The sequence below is a fragment of the Musa acuminata genome, chromosome BXJ2-7 (genome assembly GCF_036884655.1).
Source record: "Musa acuminata AAA Group cultivar baxijiao chromosome BXJ2-7, Cavendish_Baxijiao_AAA, whole genome shotgun sequence".
Classification (NCBI taxonomy): domain Eukaryota; kingdom Viridiplantae; phylum Streptophyta; class Magnoliopsida; order Zingiberales; family Musaceae; genus Musa; species Musa acuminata.
Genome location: NC_088344.1, coordinates 37,596,197 through 37,609,884, shown reverse-complemented (window position 1 = coordinate 37,609,884; position 13,688 = coordinate 37,596,197). Strand labels below are relative to the sequence as shown.

The following is a 13,688-nucleotide window of genomic DNA, read 5'->3' as shown; positions in this document are numbered from 1 at the left end:
TGTTCATCCATTACTAATGGTTGAGCCATCAGCTTCACGGAACCATGGTGCCTTTAATGAGATTGAATTATGAGTGCCTTTCTTTTTCCGAACACATGTCATTCCTCAGTTGTTGATGGGCTGTCTGCAAGTTGCATGCTAGTCCATAGACCACAACATCGAGCACCCATCTGCTCCTTGCGAGTGGTGCTTGATTGATTGCTCATCTAGTCTATAATAATGCATGAATCACTTGCTTCTGCACTGAACTTTCTCCTCTAATTATTGTTCATATCTCTCTACATAAACCATTTCTTGTTCCAATAGGCTTGAGAGGGGGCAGCTCTTTTCAAGCTTTACTTTCCATAACGTGCCTTTACCTTAACATATATATTTCTGTTGCTTTCAGTTTGGTATATGTAACTAGTCGAAGTTATTAGAATTATTGAGCAAAATGGGTCTACAGGTTTAGAGACTGAAAGAGCCCCCACCCCAGAATGCGACACTCGATCGGACCAGGTTTTGTGATGCTGGTAATTTGTTCCTAAATCAATTTATTTGCTTTCCCTCCTTTTTCATTACAATAACTCGAGTTTCTTGTTTTTGCTTACAGAATAGCTTCTGTGGCAGAGCGATGCATGCCTTGTGATTCAAGTAATCCAAGCTCCCCCCTTATCATCACATTTTGAGTGTTTGGTTTCGTTCAATTTATTAAGATAACGAAATTAGAAGACCTTCAAAGATTTTAATTCCTATTAATTTCTCTTGCAAGCAACTGTTCCGTGATATCCGATGGCTCTCAACGTACGTTACTCCTGTTATGTTTACCCGCCCGCACCGCCTCCGGATGGCACGGCGGCCTCCTGTCGTCCACCAGCTTCCAGAACTGTATTGTACTCTGGAGACACACCAGAAGCCGCTGTATATATATCACCGTGGGTTATTCTCACGGGCTCTACCAACTTCACCATACGAGCACGCGTTCTCCTTGCCTTCCTCTTAAAGTCCAACAACTCGTCGTGGCTTCAGAAAGAGCCGAGGTATTCCTTCTTCGCTTCTCCACCTACTTACTGCAGGTGCAGGTGATGGCGAAGCGGCGTCTTCTCCTCCTTCTTGCTCTCTTCCTCGTCTTCTCCTCTGCAAGTAAGTCCTTTCTCTCTCTCTCTCTCTCTCTCTTCCTCTCTCGAGAATAATAAAGGTGATGAATGCTTTCGTGAGTAACTGTTGCAATCTCTTCGTCTCGTCGAATTGGGTTCTTCCAATTTTTCCAACTGTGCTCAATACATGCCGCCATCATCAATCAATCCCATAATTTATATCGAACGATCTCTCCATCTTTTCAAGAAAATGAGTAATTTTCCTTTTCCAAGACCTGAAAGAAAAAGAAAAGGTTGTTTATTTTGTTTATTGGAAAAGGAAAAGGAGACAGGTCATAATTTCCTCGCTGAGTCTTTACAGAGTCGCAGTCGTTCATCGGGGTGAACTACGGGCAGGTGGCGGACAACCTGCCGCCGCCATCGGAGACCGTGAGCCTGCTGCAATCGACCACCATTTCGAAGTTCCGACTCTACGGCGCCGACCCAGCCGTCATCCAGTCCCTCGCCGGCACTAACATCTCCATCGTCCTCGGCGTCTCCAACTCCGACATCGCCGCCCTCGCCTCCGACCCCGTCGCCGCCTCTAATTGGGTCGCCGCTAATGTCCTCCCCTATGCTCCCGCCTCCTCCATCTCCGTCGTCTCCGTCGGCAACGAGGCCCTCAACTCGGGTGACTCCTCCCTCGCGTCCAATCTCCTTCCCGCTATGCAGAACCTCCGCTCCGCGCTTTCCGCCTCCGCGGCCGCCTCCAGTGTCAAGGTCTCCACCGTCCACACCATGGCCGTGCTGTCCCAGTCGGACCCTCCCTCCTCGGGCGCCTTCCACCCGGACATCGCAGCCGACCTCACGGGGATTCTCGGGTTCCTGCGCGACACCGGGTCGCCCTTCATGATCAATCCCTACCCCTTCTTCGCCTACCGCAGCGACCCGCGGCCGGAGACGCTGGCCTTCTGTCTCTTCCAGCCCAACTCGGGCCGGCTCGACGCGGGTTCGAAGCTCACGTACACCAACATGTTCGACGCGCAGGTGGACGCCGTGCGGTCGGCGCTCGACGCGCTAGGGTTCCCGGAGGTGGAGATCGTGGTGGCGGAGACGGGGTGGCCGTACCAGGGGGACCCGGACGAGGTGGGTGCCTCGGTGGACAACGCCAAGGCCTTCAACGGGAACCTGGTGGCCCACCTGCGGTCACTGGTGGGGACGCCGCTCATGCCCGGGCGGTCGGTGGACACGTACATCTTCGCGCTCTACGACGAGGACCTCAAGCCCGGCCCTGCCTCGGAGCGCTCCTTCGGCCTCTACCGCGCCGACCAGACCATGAACTACGACGCCGGCCTCGCCAAGTCCACCTCGAGCTCCAGCCCGATCACGGCGCCGGTAACCAAAGAACTCTCTTTTCTCGTAAGCTTCTACGGTCAACTCATCGATGTTTCTCCGCCACACAGGCGAGCACGTCGACGGATGCAGGGCCACCGCCTGCAGGGGTGACGGGGTTGACTCAGCCGGCGGGGTGGTGCGAGCCGGGGGCGACGCTGCAGGGGAGCGCAGACGGCCGGCCGACCCAGGCGGGGGCGCAGTGCTACATCCCCAACGCCGTCCGATCGCGTACGGCCTTGGGGGCGTGTCGCCTCTTCTTGTACGTGACGCTGGCGCTGCTGCTAACGTAGCGCAAACACCCACCCCACATTAAAGCAAAGAAGAAGAAAGGAAAGCAAATCTACCGAGGTAGTAATACAAAGCTTCCGCCGCTCCGCCTCCTCAAGAAGTAATCGTTGCTTACTGTGCACTTCACATGGCTACAGCAAAGCGTATTTTGTTCGGTACGTGGATTGGATCCAACAGGATGGCGAGCATTGCAATAAAGGTCAACAAATTTTGACGCATCTTTTGTCTCTATATTCGCCGATGGGAACCGAATGGGACCAGAATTGTCTCCGATCACAATAAGCTAAGAGTAGGAATCAGACTAGTTTTGACTTGGAATGACTTTTGTTGCTCCCTTTCCTCTCTTCCTCTCTCTCTCTCTCTCTCTCTCTCTCTCTCTCTCTCTGTATATATCCAATCTTGGCTTGATGGTTTGTTTAACCCAATTCATCTTGGGTTGGGCTAAAGCTCAGATGAATGGATTGGGTCAGGTTGTCCAATTTGCTATCACTATTGTGTCGAATGTGAACGTTTTTATGAAGGTAAAATTCTAATGCTATTCCTAATCGACATGGACATCTTTTCATAAAGTTTAGGTGAAGGTGGTCCTATCAAGCGAGCGACATCAGCCTCTCTTTCTCCACTTCTTGGAAAGACAAGCAACGACGCGACCTTTACTTGTCGCATTTCGAAGGAAGCCATCAAGAGAAGAAAGTCCAAACAGAGCGCTCAACATAATTGGAGTCACCCACCACCACCACCGCCACCACCATTGACCATGGAAAATATACGGATCTAAATATATAAGAGGTATATGAGTTAAAAATATAAATGTATATAGTAAAATATGCTCGAGGGATGAGTTAGAAAAACTCAGTCAGAAAAACTTTATGGAGTTATAAGGTAAAATATTTCTAAGGTATATGAATTAAAAAAATTTAATTTATGTGAGAAGAAATTTATTATAATTGTGATGTAAGTCAAAAATGTGTCCGAGATACGTGAGTCTAGAAAATTTGATCAGCGTGAAGTGAGACCCATCACGATGGAGGCGTAAGGCAAATCTGTTCGAGGTGCAAGAAAACCCAACCTACGAGAGGAGATCCCGAACGTACTCCTGTGCTTTGAACCTCTCTTACAAGAGTCTTGAAACATACCTTTAGGAGAGACAAATGATAAGAACTACAGTATCAGCTAATCATTATTTGATACGTAATTTACCAAACAAAAAATATCATCTGATACGTAATTGTCATATGTAGTCCATGTCAAATTCCACCCATCTACCCATGTGGATAAGAGTCCAAACCAAGTCCAAGACAAGCAATCGAGGGTTGTTCCTCTTTTGTCGCCCAAGTGACCAAAAGGCCAAGAGGAGACCATTGGAGGTAGTTAGAGGCTACCTCCCTATATAATATTTCACATAATATTATGTCCCTTTGTGATTATGTATAAAGTTCGTTTTCAATACGATGAGTTGGGGGGTTTACTTTTTTTTACTACTTGCATCCACATTCGTTTCGAGTTATTAATTTGAGCGTCAGTTAGATCGGGTCGAAAAATCTTTCCCACCTCGATCTTCATGCAGGAGATACTTCGGGAGCTTGGTGTTTACACCTCGAATAACCCTATGCATATAAAGGTTTCTCGACCTCAATCTTCATGGGAGGTTCCTCGGGAGCTTGGTATTTTCATCTCGAATAATCTTATATATATAGATTAAAACTATGTCGAACTGATAAAAAGTGTCAATGATATTTTCTCATCATATAACTATACATATAAAAAGAAACTTAGATACGTTGACTCACTTAGAATAATATCTGAATACTAAAAACTCAGCACTACTCTTGTACTAGAGTAAACATCATAGAGAAATTTGTTGGTCACAACAACATAATTTTAATTTTGTATGCCTCGTGATCGAATCCTCCAATCAACTCGACGCGAAAGTTGTTTGCATGTGACCACACTAAAACTTAGATATTAATAATATCTGCGTTGAAATCCTAACACATTCCATTGTCGTCTAGTCCGGTTAGGATACCTGGCTTTCACCCAGGCGACCCGGGTTCAAATCCCGGCAATGGAATAATTTTTTTATTATTATCTGGCCTTTGGAATAATTTTTTTTATTATTATCTGGCATTTTAATCTCAAATTCGTTGGTTTATGATCGTAGTTTGAAGTATCAGATCTAAGTCTTCGTTCATGTGATCCGTACATGATCTAATTGATTGCACTATGAGCCATCAACTTTTGTCTTCGGTTTTGTGGTTCCACCCCGACAAGGTTATGCGACACTCGGTGAACGAAGCTTCTGCTTGTTCTCATCAAGGATTTGTCATGTGTCGTCAGTATTAGCTATTTATTTATATGGAAGACAGTAAGTAATCTAAAGTTGGCCGAGGAACTTGCAAGTTAACATACAATGATAGGACTCAATTCATTACCTAAGGTTGGTGGCAAAGGCTGTACTGCATATGCTCCTTCCTTCCAAGCTTCTGTACTGCATCTTCTACGCCGAGAGCACCTGCAGCGAGCACATATCAGTGTGGCAAATCTTAAAACCTCTTTGACATTTACGCACGTCATGGTCACAATAGTCATTTCTAATCTTTCTTCTCACATTTACAAGTTGAAAACTGAGAGAACAAACCACTCATTTCAGGAGTGTTTGACATCAAAAATTCATGACATTATCTAATGTAACCCATCACCAACTGCTCATCCAAGCCTATTCTGGTCCAGCAGCAAGATCCAGCTTACTTGATTTAATCATATGATCAGGATTGGAGATCATAAGATTACAGCATTGACTTCCAAAAGAAGCGTCCCGCCGCTTGTATGAACGCTGACCGAGCAACAAAAAGAGTAATATGTAGAGACATACTCTTCATTCTGTGTCATTGTGGGGGAAAAAAAAGAATTGGAGACCGGTAACATTTGCATTTAGGCTTCAGCAACGATTTCATGAATTCTCTCACTGATGTTTGGGTCTTCGGATCTAACTGCAAGTTTCATGCCAACCTGCTTAGACTCATCGACTCCGAATGACAATCTGACTAGCACCTTCACATTACCGATGAATATTCCCGACAACAAGCAAGCATGTGACCTCGAATTGCTCGGCACCACCTCAGTACCCTGCCAACAGCCAAATGACCGGTATCATATTGCTTGATCTAAATATTAGACAACAGAAGCTACCAGGAAAAAACATTGTCCTACTGTCTAGCTACTCTTCACTGAATACAAAAAAAATACCGGCATAACAATCATTTGGGAGACAAGAAGCTGAAACACCAACTAACCTCATAAGGCTGCATGCCTAGAATGTTTATGACAGCACACACAGCTTCTGCCAAGCTCTCCCTAGCACCAAGCCCATACTCATCGACCCTCTCATTGTCTGGGGCCATACTTTCCCAAGCATTTTTGAAATTGGAGATTCCAACCCTCAGCATGTAATCAGCTGGGACAATTTCAAGATCTTCTAGCTGGTATTCATCTTCAACCCCTTCTTCCTCTGCCTCCACTGTGGCTGGATCAACCTGCAGCCAAACAAGAGAACGGTTGGATTTTTGCACATGCTGTGATGTTAAAACAACAAACACAAAAGCTGTAAAAATGCACTCCTACAGAAGGCATGCTTTGTATGCCTCGTAAGAAGATAAAATGTACTTTAAATTGTACAAGGGGGCTGTAACTGTATGGCAAATAAAGTTGCCTTTTACTATTTTAACAATTTGAAACTTCAAAATCCCGATATCCATTTCCTTCTTCATCTTCTAAAAGTTAGGAAACCCGAAAAACACATACATCTTTTTTATTTTCACCAAACCTTGATACATGCCATGTCCCACAACAACATTCATGCACTTGATTTCATGCATGCTACCAATTTGTCGAACATAAATCGCACGTAAAAAGGCACTCTTTGCAACATTTTTAATCATTATATTGCATCATCCATGTCGATTATTGCTTGGACTTCCAATGGATGACTGATAATTCTCAATTGTTGCTATCTAAATCTGGAGTAGAAAATGGATAAGATTTTACACATCTTGTTTGCTGCATCACAATTGTTGTTATATAAATCTGGAGTAGAAAATGACACATAAATCCCCTTGCCTCAATATCAAACAAGAGACAAGCATGACAACAAATGAAATGCAAGCAAATCAAATCATCAAAATGATCATACCTCTTTAACAAAGAACTTCAACAAGTTTGAAAATCTTCCAGTAGCAGGAAGACCATATGGCTTTTCAAAAGCCACAAAAGTCTGTCCTGGTGAATCATAAGGTAAGGATCTCAAAGGCTTTGATGCAACCTCAGAAAAATCCTCAGCTTCAGAAGCATCAACAAAAACAGTAACCTGGCAATGTAAAAGAAACAGAGACAACGCAAGTGATGTTCCAAAGCATTTTAATAATATACAAAATGATCAGCATACTGAGACATAGCCAATTACATTTTCAAGAAGCTGTTCTGGTATGGTATTTGTGCAGTTGTACTGAAATACAACGTGCCCATCATAGATGTGCTTAACTACATTAACTGCATATTCGGTTTCAGCTTCTGACAACTCCACAGGTGTAGATGACTGACAAAAAATAGACAAATATAAGCTAGTAGAAAATACATAAAAAATTATGTTAGTCTTCTATAATACATATCATGTAGGAACCTTAAAGAGTTTTCCAAAGCTGGAAAATTCAGGAATCAATGAAAGCAACTTTTCATATGCATCGACAGCTGAAACAGGTGCACAAGGAGGACCTCCTAAACCAGTAGGCTTTCTACCAGGAGCCTTTTTCTCGGCAAGAGGCTGTGACTTAATTTCCTTTGGTACAGAATAAATGTCAAAAGGCATGTCTGAAGCCTCCTGATTCACAGTAAAAGTAAATATGAGAAGAGCTGGAAAGAGACAATCATACGACTCCAGCCTAGGCAATAAAGAACATACATAGCTTCGCAAGCTTTTCTCCAAGTTGACAAGTGGCACATCTAATGAACAGAAAAGAAAGTCTTTTACATATTTTTCAGTTTCACCAACTGAAGCATCACCTCCAAGAGTGTCTAGATAAAGTGTTGCACGGTCCCGAACCTGGGACAAATCATGGGCACAAGAAAGAACAATTTGGTTACTCTTTAATCTTTAAGACACTTGCAGACCTGCAACATGTAACTGACAGTGTAACATTAACATGATCCTAACTAAACATTATGGTCAGGTACATTGCTCCAATGGAGACAAGGTTGTTCCTCAAACAGATATTATTTAGAAACATAGGTTGGTACAAACTCAAACCCCTAATCAACTGTGGTGCCAGGAGGAAGAAAGCTATAAATAAATTGAAAGCTAAAAGATTACGATAGAATGAACCAAGGATACTTTACTGATTTAAATTCAACATGCCCAATAGAAGACACACCTACAATGCATTCTCAAAATATATGATCATGTTAAGAACATGTATTCATTACCTCATCATCAATATCAAACTGGCAGCGTCTGAGCAGGACAAGTATACGAGGCTGCAAAAGTAATTCATCAAAATTCAGCACGAACAAGAGATATGAATTATCAACCAAAGAAAATACCTATAGGACCACTACAAATATGTAGTACCTTCAAGGAATCGACCATGGCTCCAAACTTTGCCAAGGTACTTACAGCACTAGCTCGAACTGTTGCATTTTCTAGTATAACGCGATTGTAGATATAACGAATATATTTACTGGGGTCTGAAGTCTTTGGCCCTTCATTTCCAATGAAGTGAAGTATCTAGCGAAATCAATATAAATTATGAGTAACTGGATTCAAACAAATGAAGCAACAAACATTGCAATCACTGAAACAGACCTAGTCATTCATCTTTTCATTTACAGCTCATGAACTATGTAGAACTGAAGGTGAAATATGAAAAATATTGTGAGGATCAAGATACAAGAGGTTCCAAAATACACAAATAATAGCTTTAGCCGCTGCTCAAAACTATGCATGCTCCTAGTCATAGAATGAATCAAAATTTAAATCTGATGTCGACTGCCTCTATAGCATGAGAAATACATAAATTAAGAATGTTGGATCATTTTCTTAACTTGGCAAATTCATCAAGATTCAGTATTCAAAAAACTAAAACAGAAAACGCATAAAATTACCTGAGAAGAAAGATAGGCGAATTCACAATCCTCTATAAATTCACAGAGGTGAAATAAACCACTTTCTTTAGCATCTGGTATATCTCTTATAAGGATGACAATTGAATCAACAATTGCTTTCTTGTATTCGAAGCCCCCTTCTTCTCTAAGAATGTTGCTTAAGAAATTCATCCTGGATGATAGTTGCATAAAAATCAAATTTTAAATTCACCTATATAAGAATTTTGCATAAATAAAAACTTGATGCAGTCACACTCCACATACAATGACCGGTACTTGAGAGGGAACTTCAAGCACAAGGATCGTATAGCTTCCACAACAACAATCTTGAACTCGTCAGCAATATCTGACATAAAATTGGTTATTTGTTTCATCAAGCGATCCACACTTGATTCGTTGCCTGTTTTAAGTAGTGTAGTAATAGCAAGAGTAGCAATGCTCCTGTTTTGGTCTGAGATTAAGCTTTCCATATCGATATTGCAACTTGTAACTGACAAAGGATGTGTCATAGCAACCTGTGAGGAATACTTATGATCATTAACCATGATGAGATATGAATAATTAAAGCTCATAACACAACTTAGGTTACTCCTAGAATATCCATCTATATCTCATTGAACTATTCTGGGAATGTGAAAGCAGTGTTTTTAAAAGGCGCTTGGGCACTAGCCTAGGTGCCCAGGCAAGGTGAGGTAAGGCTCGAGCGCCTCGCACAACCTCTGGGCAAGGCGTTTCAATGAAGCACCACACGGGCGCTCGGTTGAGCCCAGGTGTTGGGCGCCTCTAGCGAGCACCCGAGTGAAGAATGGATCAGGTTGGTTCGATTAAATAAGCAAGTTGGTTCAATCTAACCAACCAAAGTGCCCTAACACAAAACCCGCCCCTTGCACCCGACTCAGCCCTAGCTTGTCTTTGAAGTGAAACCCTACGTCGGCTATCACTGCCTTCATCCACAACTCCCTCCGCCGCCGCCACCTTTGTCTAAAACTTCCTCTGTCACCAATGCTTTTGTCCGCAGCTATCTCCACTGATGCCAGCTTCGTCCGCAACTTCCTCTGTTACCACCTTCGTTCGTAGCTTCCTCCCCCACTATTGCCTTCATCTACAACTTCCTCTACCACCTTCTCCTTCCCCACCTTCTTCCATAGCCTAGCCGCCGGTTACTCCTATTCTCCTTCCCCCACCTTCCTCCACATATATTTTTTATATTTTAATATTCTAGAGTGCCTCACTTCACTCAGGCGAGCACCTAGCATCTCATTTGTTTTGGGACCTTGGTGCCTAGTGCCTAGTGCTTTTAAAAACAGTATATGAAAGTACTCAACCTAGTTACGTTCACACATAATTGATACTAGAAATATAATAGAGAAAAAAGAAAGGAGTAATTGACCACTACAAGAAATGCATGAAGGATGATAATATCATATTATATAGCACATTGTCTTGGTGTACCACATGTTAATGGAAGTTTACCACCATGATTTCTGAAAATTACGATTGTATGTCTCTCAAGAAAAATGTCTCTCAATTTCTAATGGAAATATTGCATGCATTAATCCGTCCCTGACCTTGCATTGGCGAGAGTCTAGTGCACAGAGTCATCCTCATTTTTTTCAGTTAACTGAAGTAAATGTGCTTGGATTACATGAAAAATGAAATAGTCAGAGAGCCAATAAAGAATAACACAAACCATGTATTTTTACAGTACTCCTAGATCTTATATCAAGTTCTTCCACTCTATTGCGTGCCTAAGAATTAGAAATCTAAAACATTGTTTCACTTCAGTTAAAGTGGTCAGAACCAGAGCTAAAAGTGAAAACACAGGAGTGGAAGATTAAAAAAAAAGGGCTTTAGATTGTCATATAAGATATATATCATAGTTGAAGGTATACCAGATTTGTTTTCTTTTTATCCAAAGCTTTCAGATAACATAAGCTTTTGCAGGGCATGCAAATTACACTTTGTAATAGTTATGAATAAAAGAACAAAAAAAAAAGGATATTGTTAGTCAGTAATCCTGAAATTAAAGTCTTGCTTTAAGACATTTAGCAGACAAACAGCCACGATGATGATCTTCGCAAAGCTTGTATCGGGTATGGTATGACAGAATAAGATTAATTGGTTACTATGTCAAAATAATGAACGACCTTATTTAAAGTTCGAACAGCTGCAAAACGAAGAATTGGCTTGGATGAACTAAGAAATAACTGTAGAACAGTGATTGCAGGTGACAACTCTCGACTGGTCACGCTACTCAGCTCTGTAATTGCTCTTGCAGCTTCAAAGATGACCAATTCTGCTTTATGTCGCAGACAGGATTCAAGGTAATCAAAAAACGGACGCTCTCCTGTTTGTGAGTTCATGCTCGACTCATGAATTACCTGAAAAGATGGGTTTAATTTCTTGTAATTTTCTTTGCTCAAACTGTCACAATCCAAAAAGTACCTGGCTTGTGTATCTTATTAGAAGGCACTGGGCTAAAGGTGATCGAACTGATCCTCTTGTCAAGCTAGTAACAAGCTTGCTTACAGCCAAGCGGTCATTTTGTCTTATCTGCAAGTAAAACAAAACAATCATCAATACAAAATTCTAGGTTTTCAACAACATAATGATATGAAAAAACAAATGTTTTCTTGCTGGGCTGGCTAAATTATGTTTAAATGTCTGTTCAGTGTTATTTATACTCTTTATTAACTATGTACAAATCTCTCCACCTTCATTTAATTGATTGGTCCCCCTGGCGATATTCCTTATAGTTTGTGCCAAGGTTCGTAATACCGTACCGTACCGGTATTTCGACCTGGGCTCGGTACCGGTACGGTACGGTGTACCGAGCGGTACACCCAGGTGTGTCGGGTACTGTAGCACTGCTACAGTGCACTCGGACTGGTCCCAGGCGATCCGCGTACCAACAACATGTTGGACCGGTACGTACCGCCCATACCGGGCGGTACGGTTCGGTACGACAGACCCTGGTTTGTGCTAAGCTAACAATTGAACAAGGCCTATTAATCCAACCATGATTGTCATATCTATCCTAGGATATGAAAACAAGATAATTATGCACACGAATATTCCACTTCTGAAAACAGGTGATGGAGATGGGCATAATTCAAACTCAAATATGCAGAGATAACATTTTTCATGCCATTCAAGTTCTCCTACAGCGTTAGCAAATTCACACTTCCAGGTTTCATTTTTAAGAGATAATTAATCAAACATAAGATATGATGATGCACCTGGTGAAGAAGAGCAAGTGCATGAAATTGAACAAGAGCAGCCCTGGACTGAACACCTTCTTGTACCTCATTGCTCCATCTTTTAACTATTTCTGGATTTGTCTGTTAGAATTTGAAGTGTAAATTAAGATATAAGATAAGATAAGATACTAAACCATTGCCACATGACTGAGAGTGATGTATGTACCTGCAGTAAGTGAATGCCACTGACAAGTGCAGCGCTGGCAACAACAGGGTTTTTGTCAACAATTGCTTGCTTCAAATATCTTTCAATTTGCGTAAGAAGAGTACCATCAGTAATTTTACTAAGAACACGAATTGCATTGGCCCTATACATGTCAATCTTACTATTCATATCTTTCATCAAAGAACTTGTGACGATAATGACCTATGACAAGCAATTCAAGAACTCAGGTTCCAGGCAAAAACTAATATGAATCTGAAACACTCTGGCTAGAGAAAACTGGCATCTAAACCTCGTCAGCGGAGGGTGAAAGCTCTTTAATTATCAAATAAACCATTCTCCTTAGTGTTGTATCCTTGGACTGGAATAATTTTGTTACAGCAAAGAAAACTTCTGTGGCCTCCACCTATAAAAATGAAAAGAAAAACATGATACGTAAAATATGACAAATGCGCAAATTGAAGATAAAACAAACAGCACTGATCTCAGGCTAACCTTTGTAAAAGCTTCCCCTTGATTAAGCAAATATAGGAGTTTTGTTATAACCTATAATTTCCAAATAAAACAACAACCGAATTAGTGACATTACAATACTAATGAAAATTAAATTATGACATAGCACTAAATCTAGGTTGTTCTCAGTAACCTGAGCGCATCTCCTGGCATCAAGTTGGGGGTCATTGAAAACTCTGGCCTCCTGGAGAACTGTGCCCTTCTCTATCCCTAGAAATGGAGAGTACTCCGCTGCAAGAACCAGACAGTTAAGCTAAAAATTAAATTCTCTTTTCCAGGTTATTTTCCTTCTAAATCCGAATACCCAAAACTTGCTGCATTACGTGCAATAACAAAAGGGAAGACATTTCTATCACTTCAACACGAAGAAGACCGAGTTCTTGATCCAAATTGAATTAAATTAAAATAAATATTCAACAAACCAATCCGTCATCTACCGGCGCCGATCTGTCTCGAAAACTCTCATTCCAATACATCAATACTACAACCAAGAAAAGAAAAAAGAAAAAAGAACCTGGAATTTGAGCACAATGACGGAAAAACGAAATAGGGATCTCCTACAGAAACAATCGGAATGCAAAGATCGGTCTAAAAGCACAGGAATCGTAGGGTTAGAAACGAACCTTCATCGTCATGATCGTCGTCCTTCTTCACGACGTAGGGCCGAGCCATCATCCCAGGTGGCGGGATTTAATAAGACCAACCGAGAGAGTCAAGTAGGATGGGATTTGGAGTGGGAAGAGGAGGAGGAAACCGAGACAGAAGCAGCAGCGATGGCTCCGTCGACGAGCGCTCCGGACTGGTGCGCGAGAGCGCGAGAGGGGCGATTGCTTTTATGAGCCTCGTTAACGGGTCGGATCC

The 13,688-nt window shown here is 42.1% G+C and overlaps 2 protein-coding genes and 1 non-coding gene across 4 annotated transcripts; 2 read left to right on the top strand and 1 right to left on the bottom strand.

The window, feature by feature from the left end:
• Positions 1-472: 472 nt before the first annotated feature.
• On the top strand, positions 473-3,287 carry LOC103992936 (glucan endo-1,3-beta-glucosidase 7). 2 transcript variants are annotated; one of them, XR_010488903.1, is made up of 6 exons: positions 473-512; positions 593-633; positions 752-1,122; positions 1,438-2,450; positions 2,519-2,798; positions 2,876-3,287. XR_010488903.1 is itself a non-coding variant. In XM_065118848.1 (5 exons), the coding sequence occupies exons 3-5, from the start codon at positions 1,065-1,067 to the stop codon at positions 2,738-2,740; spliced, it is 1,293 nt and encodes a 430-aa protein (XP_064974920.1). In that variant the 5' UTR covers positions 474-512; positions 593-633; positions 752-1,064; the 3' UTR covers positions 2,741-3,287. The 2 variants fall into 2 exon arrangements, 1 of the variants encoding a protein (XP_064974920.1); XM_065118848.1 differs by having other exon boundaries at positions 474-512; positions 2,519-3,287.
• Positions 3,288-4,735: 1,448 nt separating this feature from the next.
• On the top strand, positions 4,736-4,809 carry TRNAE-UUC (transfer RNA glutamic acid (anticodon UUC)). Its single transcript has one exon. It is a non-coding gene; the product is annotated as a tRNA-Glu (tRNA).
• Positions 4,810-5,467: 658 nt separating this feature from the next.
• LOC135616278 (coatomer subunit gamma-2-like) lies at positions 5,468-13,589 on the bottom strand. Its single transcript, XM_065115480.1, has 18 exons — positions 13,451-13,589; positions 12,961-13,058; positions 12,810-12,860; positions 12,607-12,720; positions 12,318-12,518; positions 12,131-12,232; positions 11,337-11,444; positions 11,039-11,272; positions 9,156-9,406; positions 8,892-9,063; positions 8,359-8,514; positions 8,214-8,264; positions 7,693-7,833; positions 7,414-7,611; positions 7,198-7,329; positions 6,928-7,101; positions 6,032-6,271; positions 5,468-5,864 (listed from the first exon to the last, which is right to left on the bottom strand). Exons 1-18 carry the CDS (start codon positions 13,500-13,502, stop codon positions 5,670-5,672), a joined length of 2,670 nt encoding a protein of 889 aa, XP_064971552.1. The 5' UTR covers positions 13,503-13,589; the 3' UTR covers positions 5,468-5,669.
• Between the last annotated feature and the right edge of the window lie 99 nt (positions 13,590-13,688).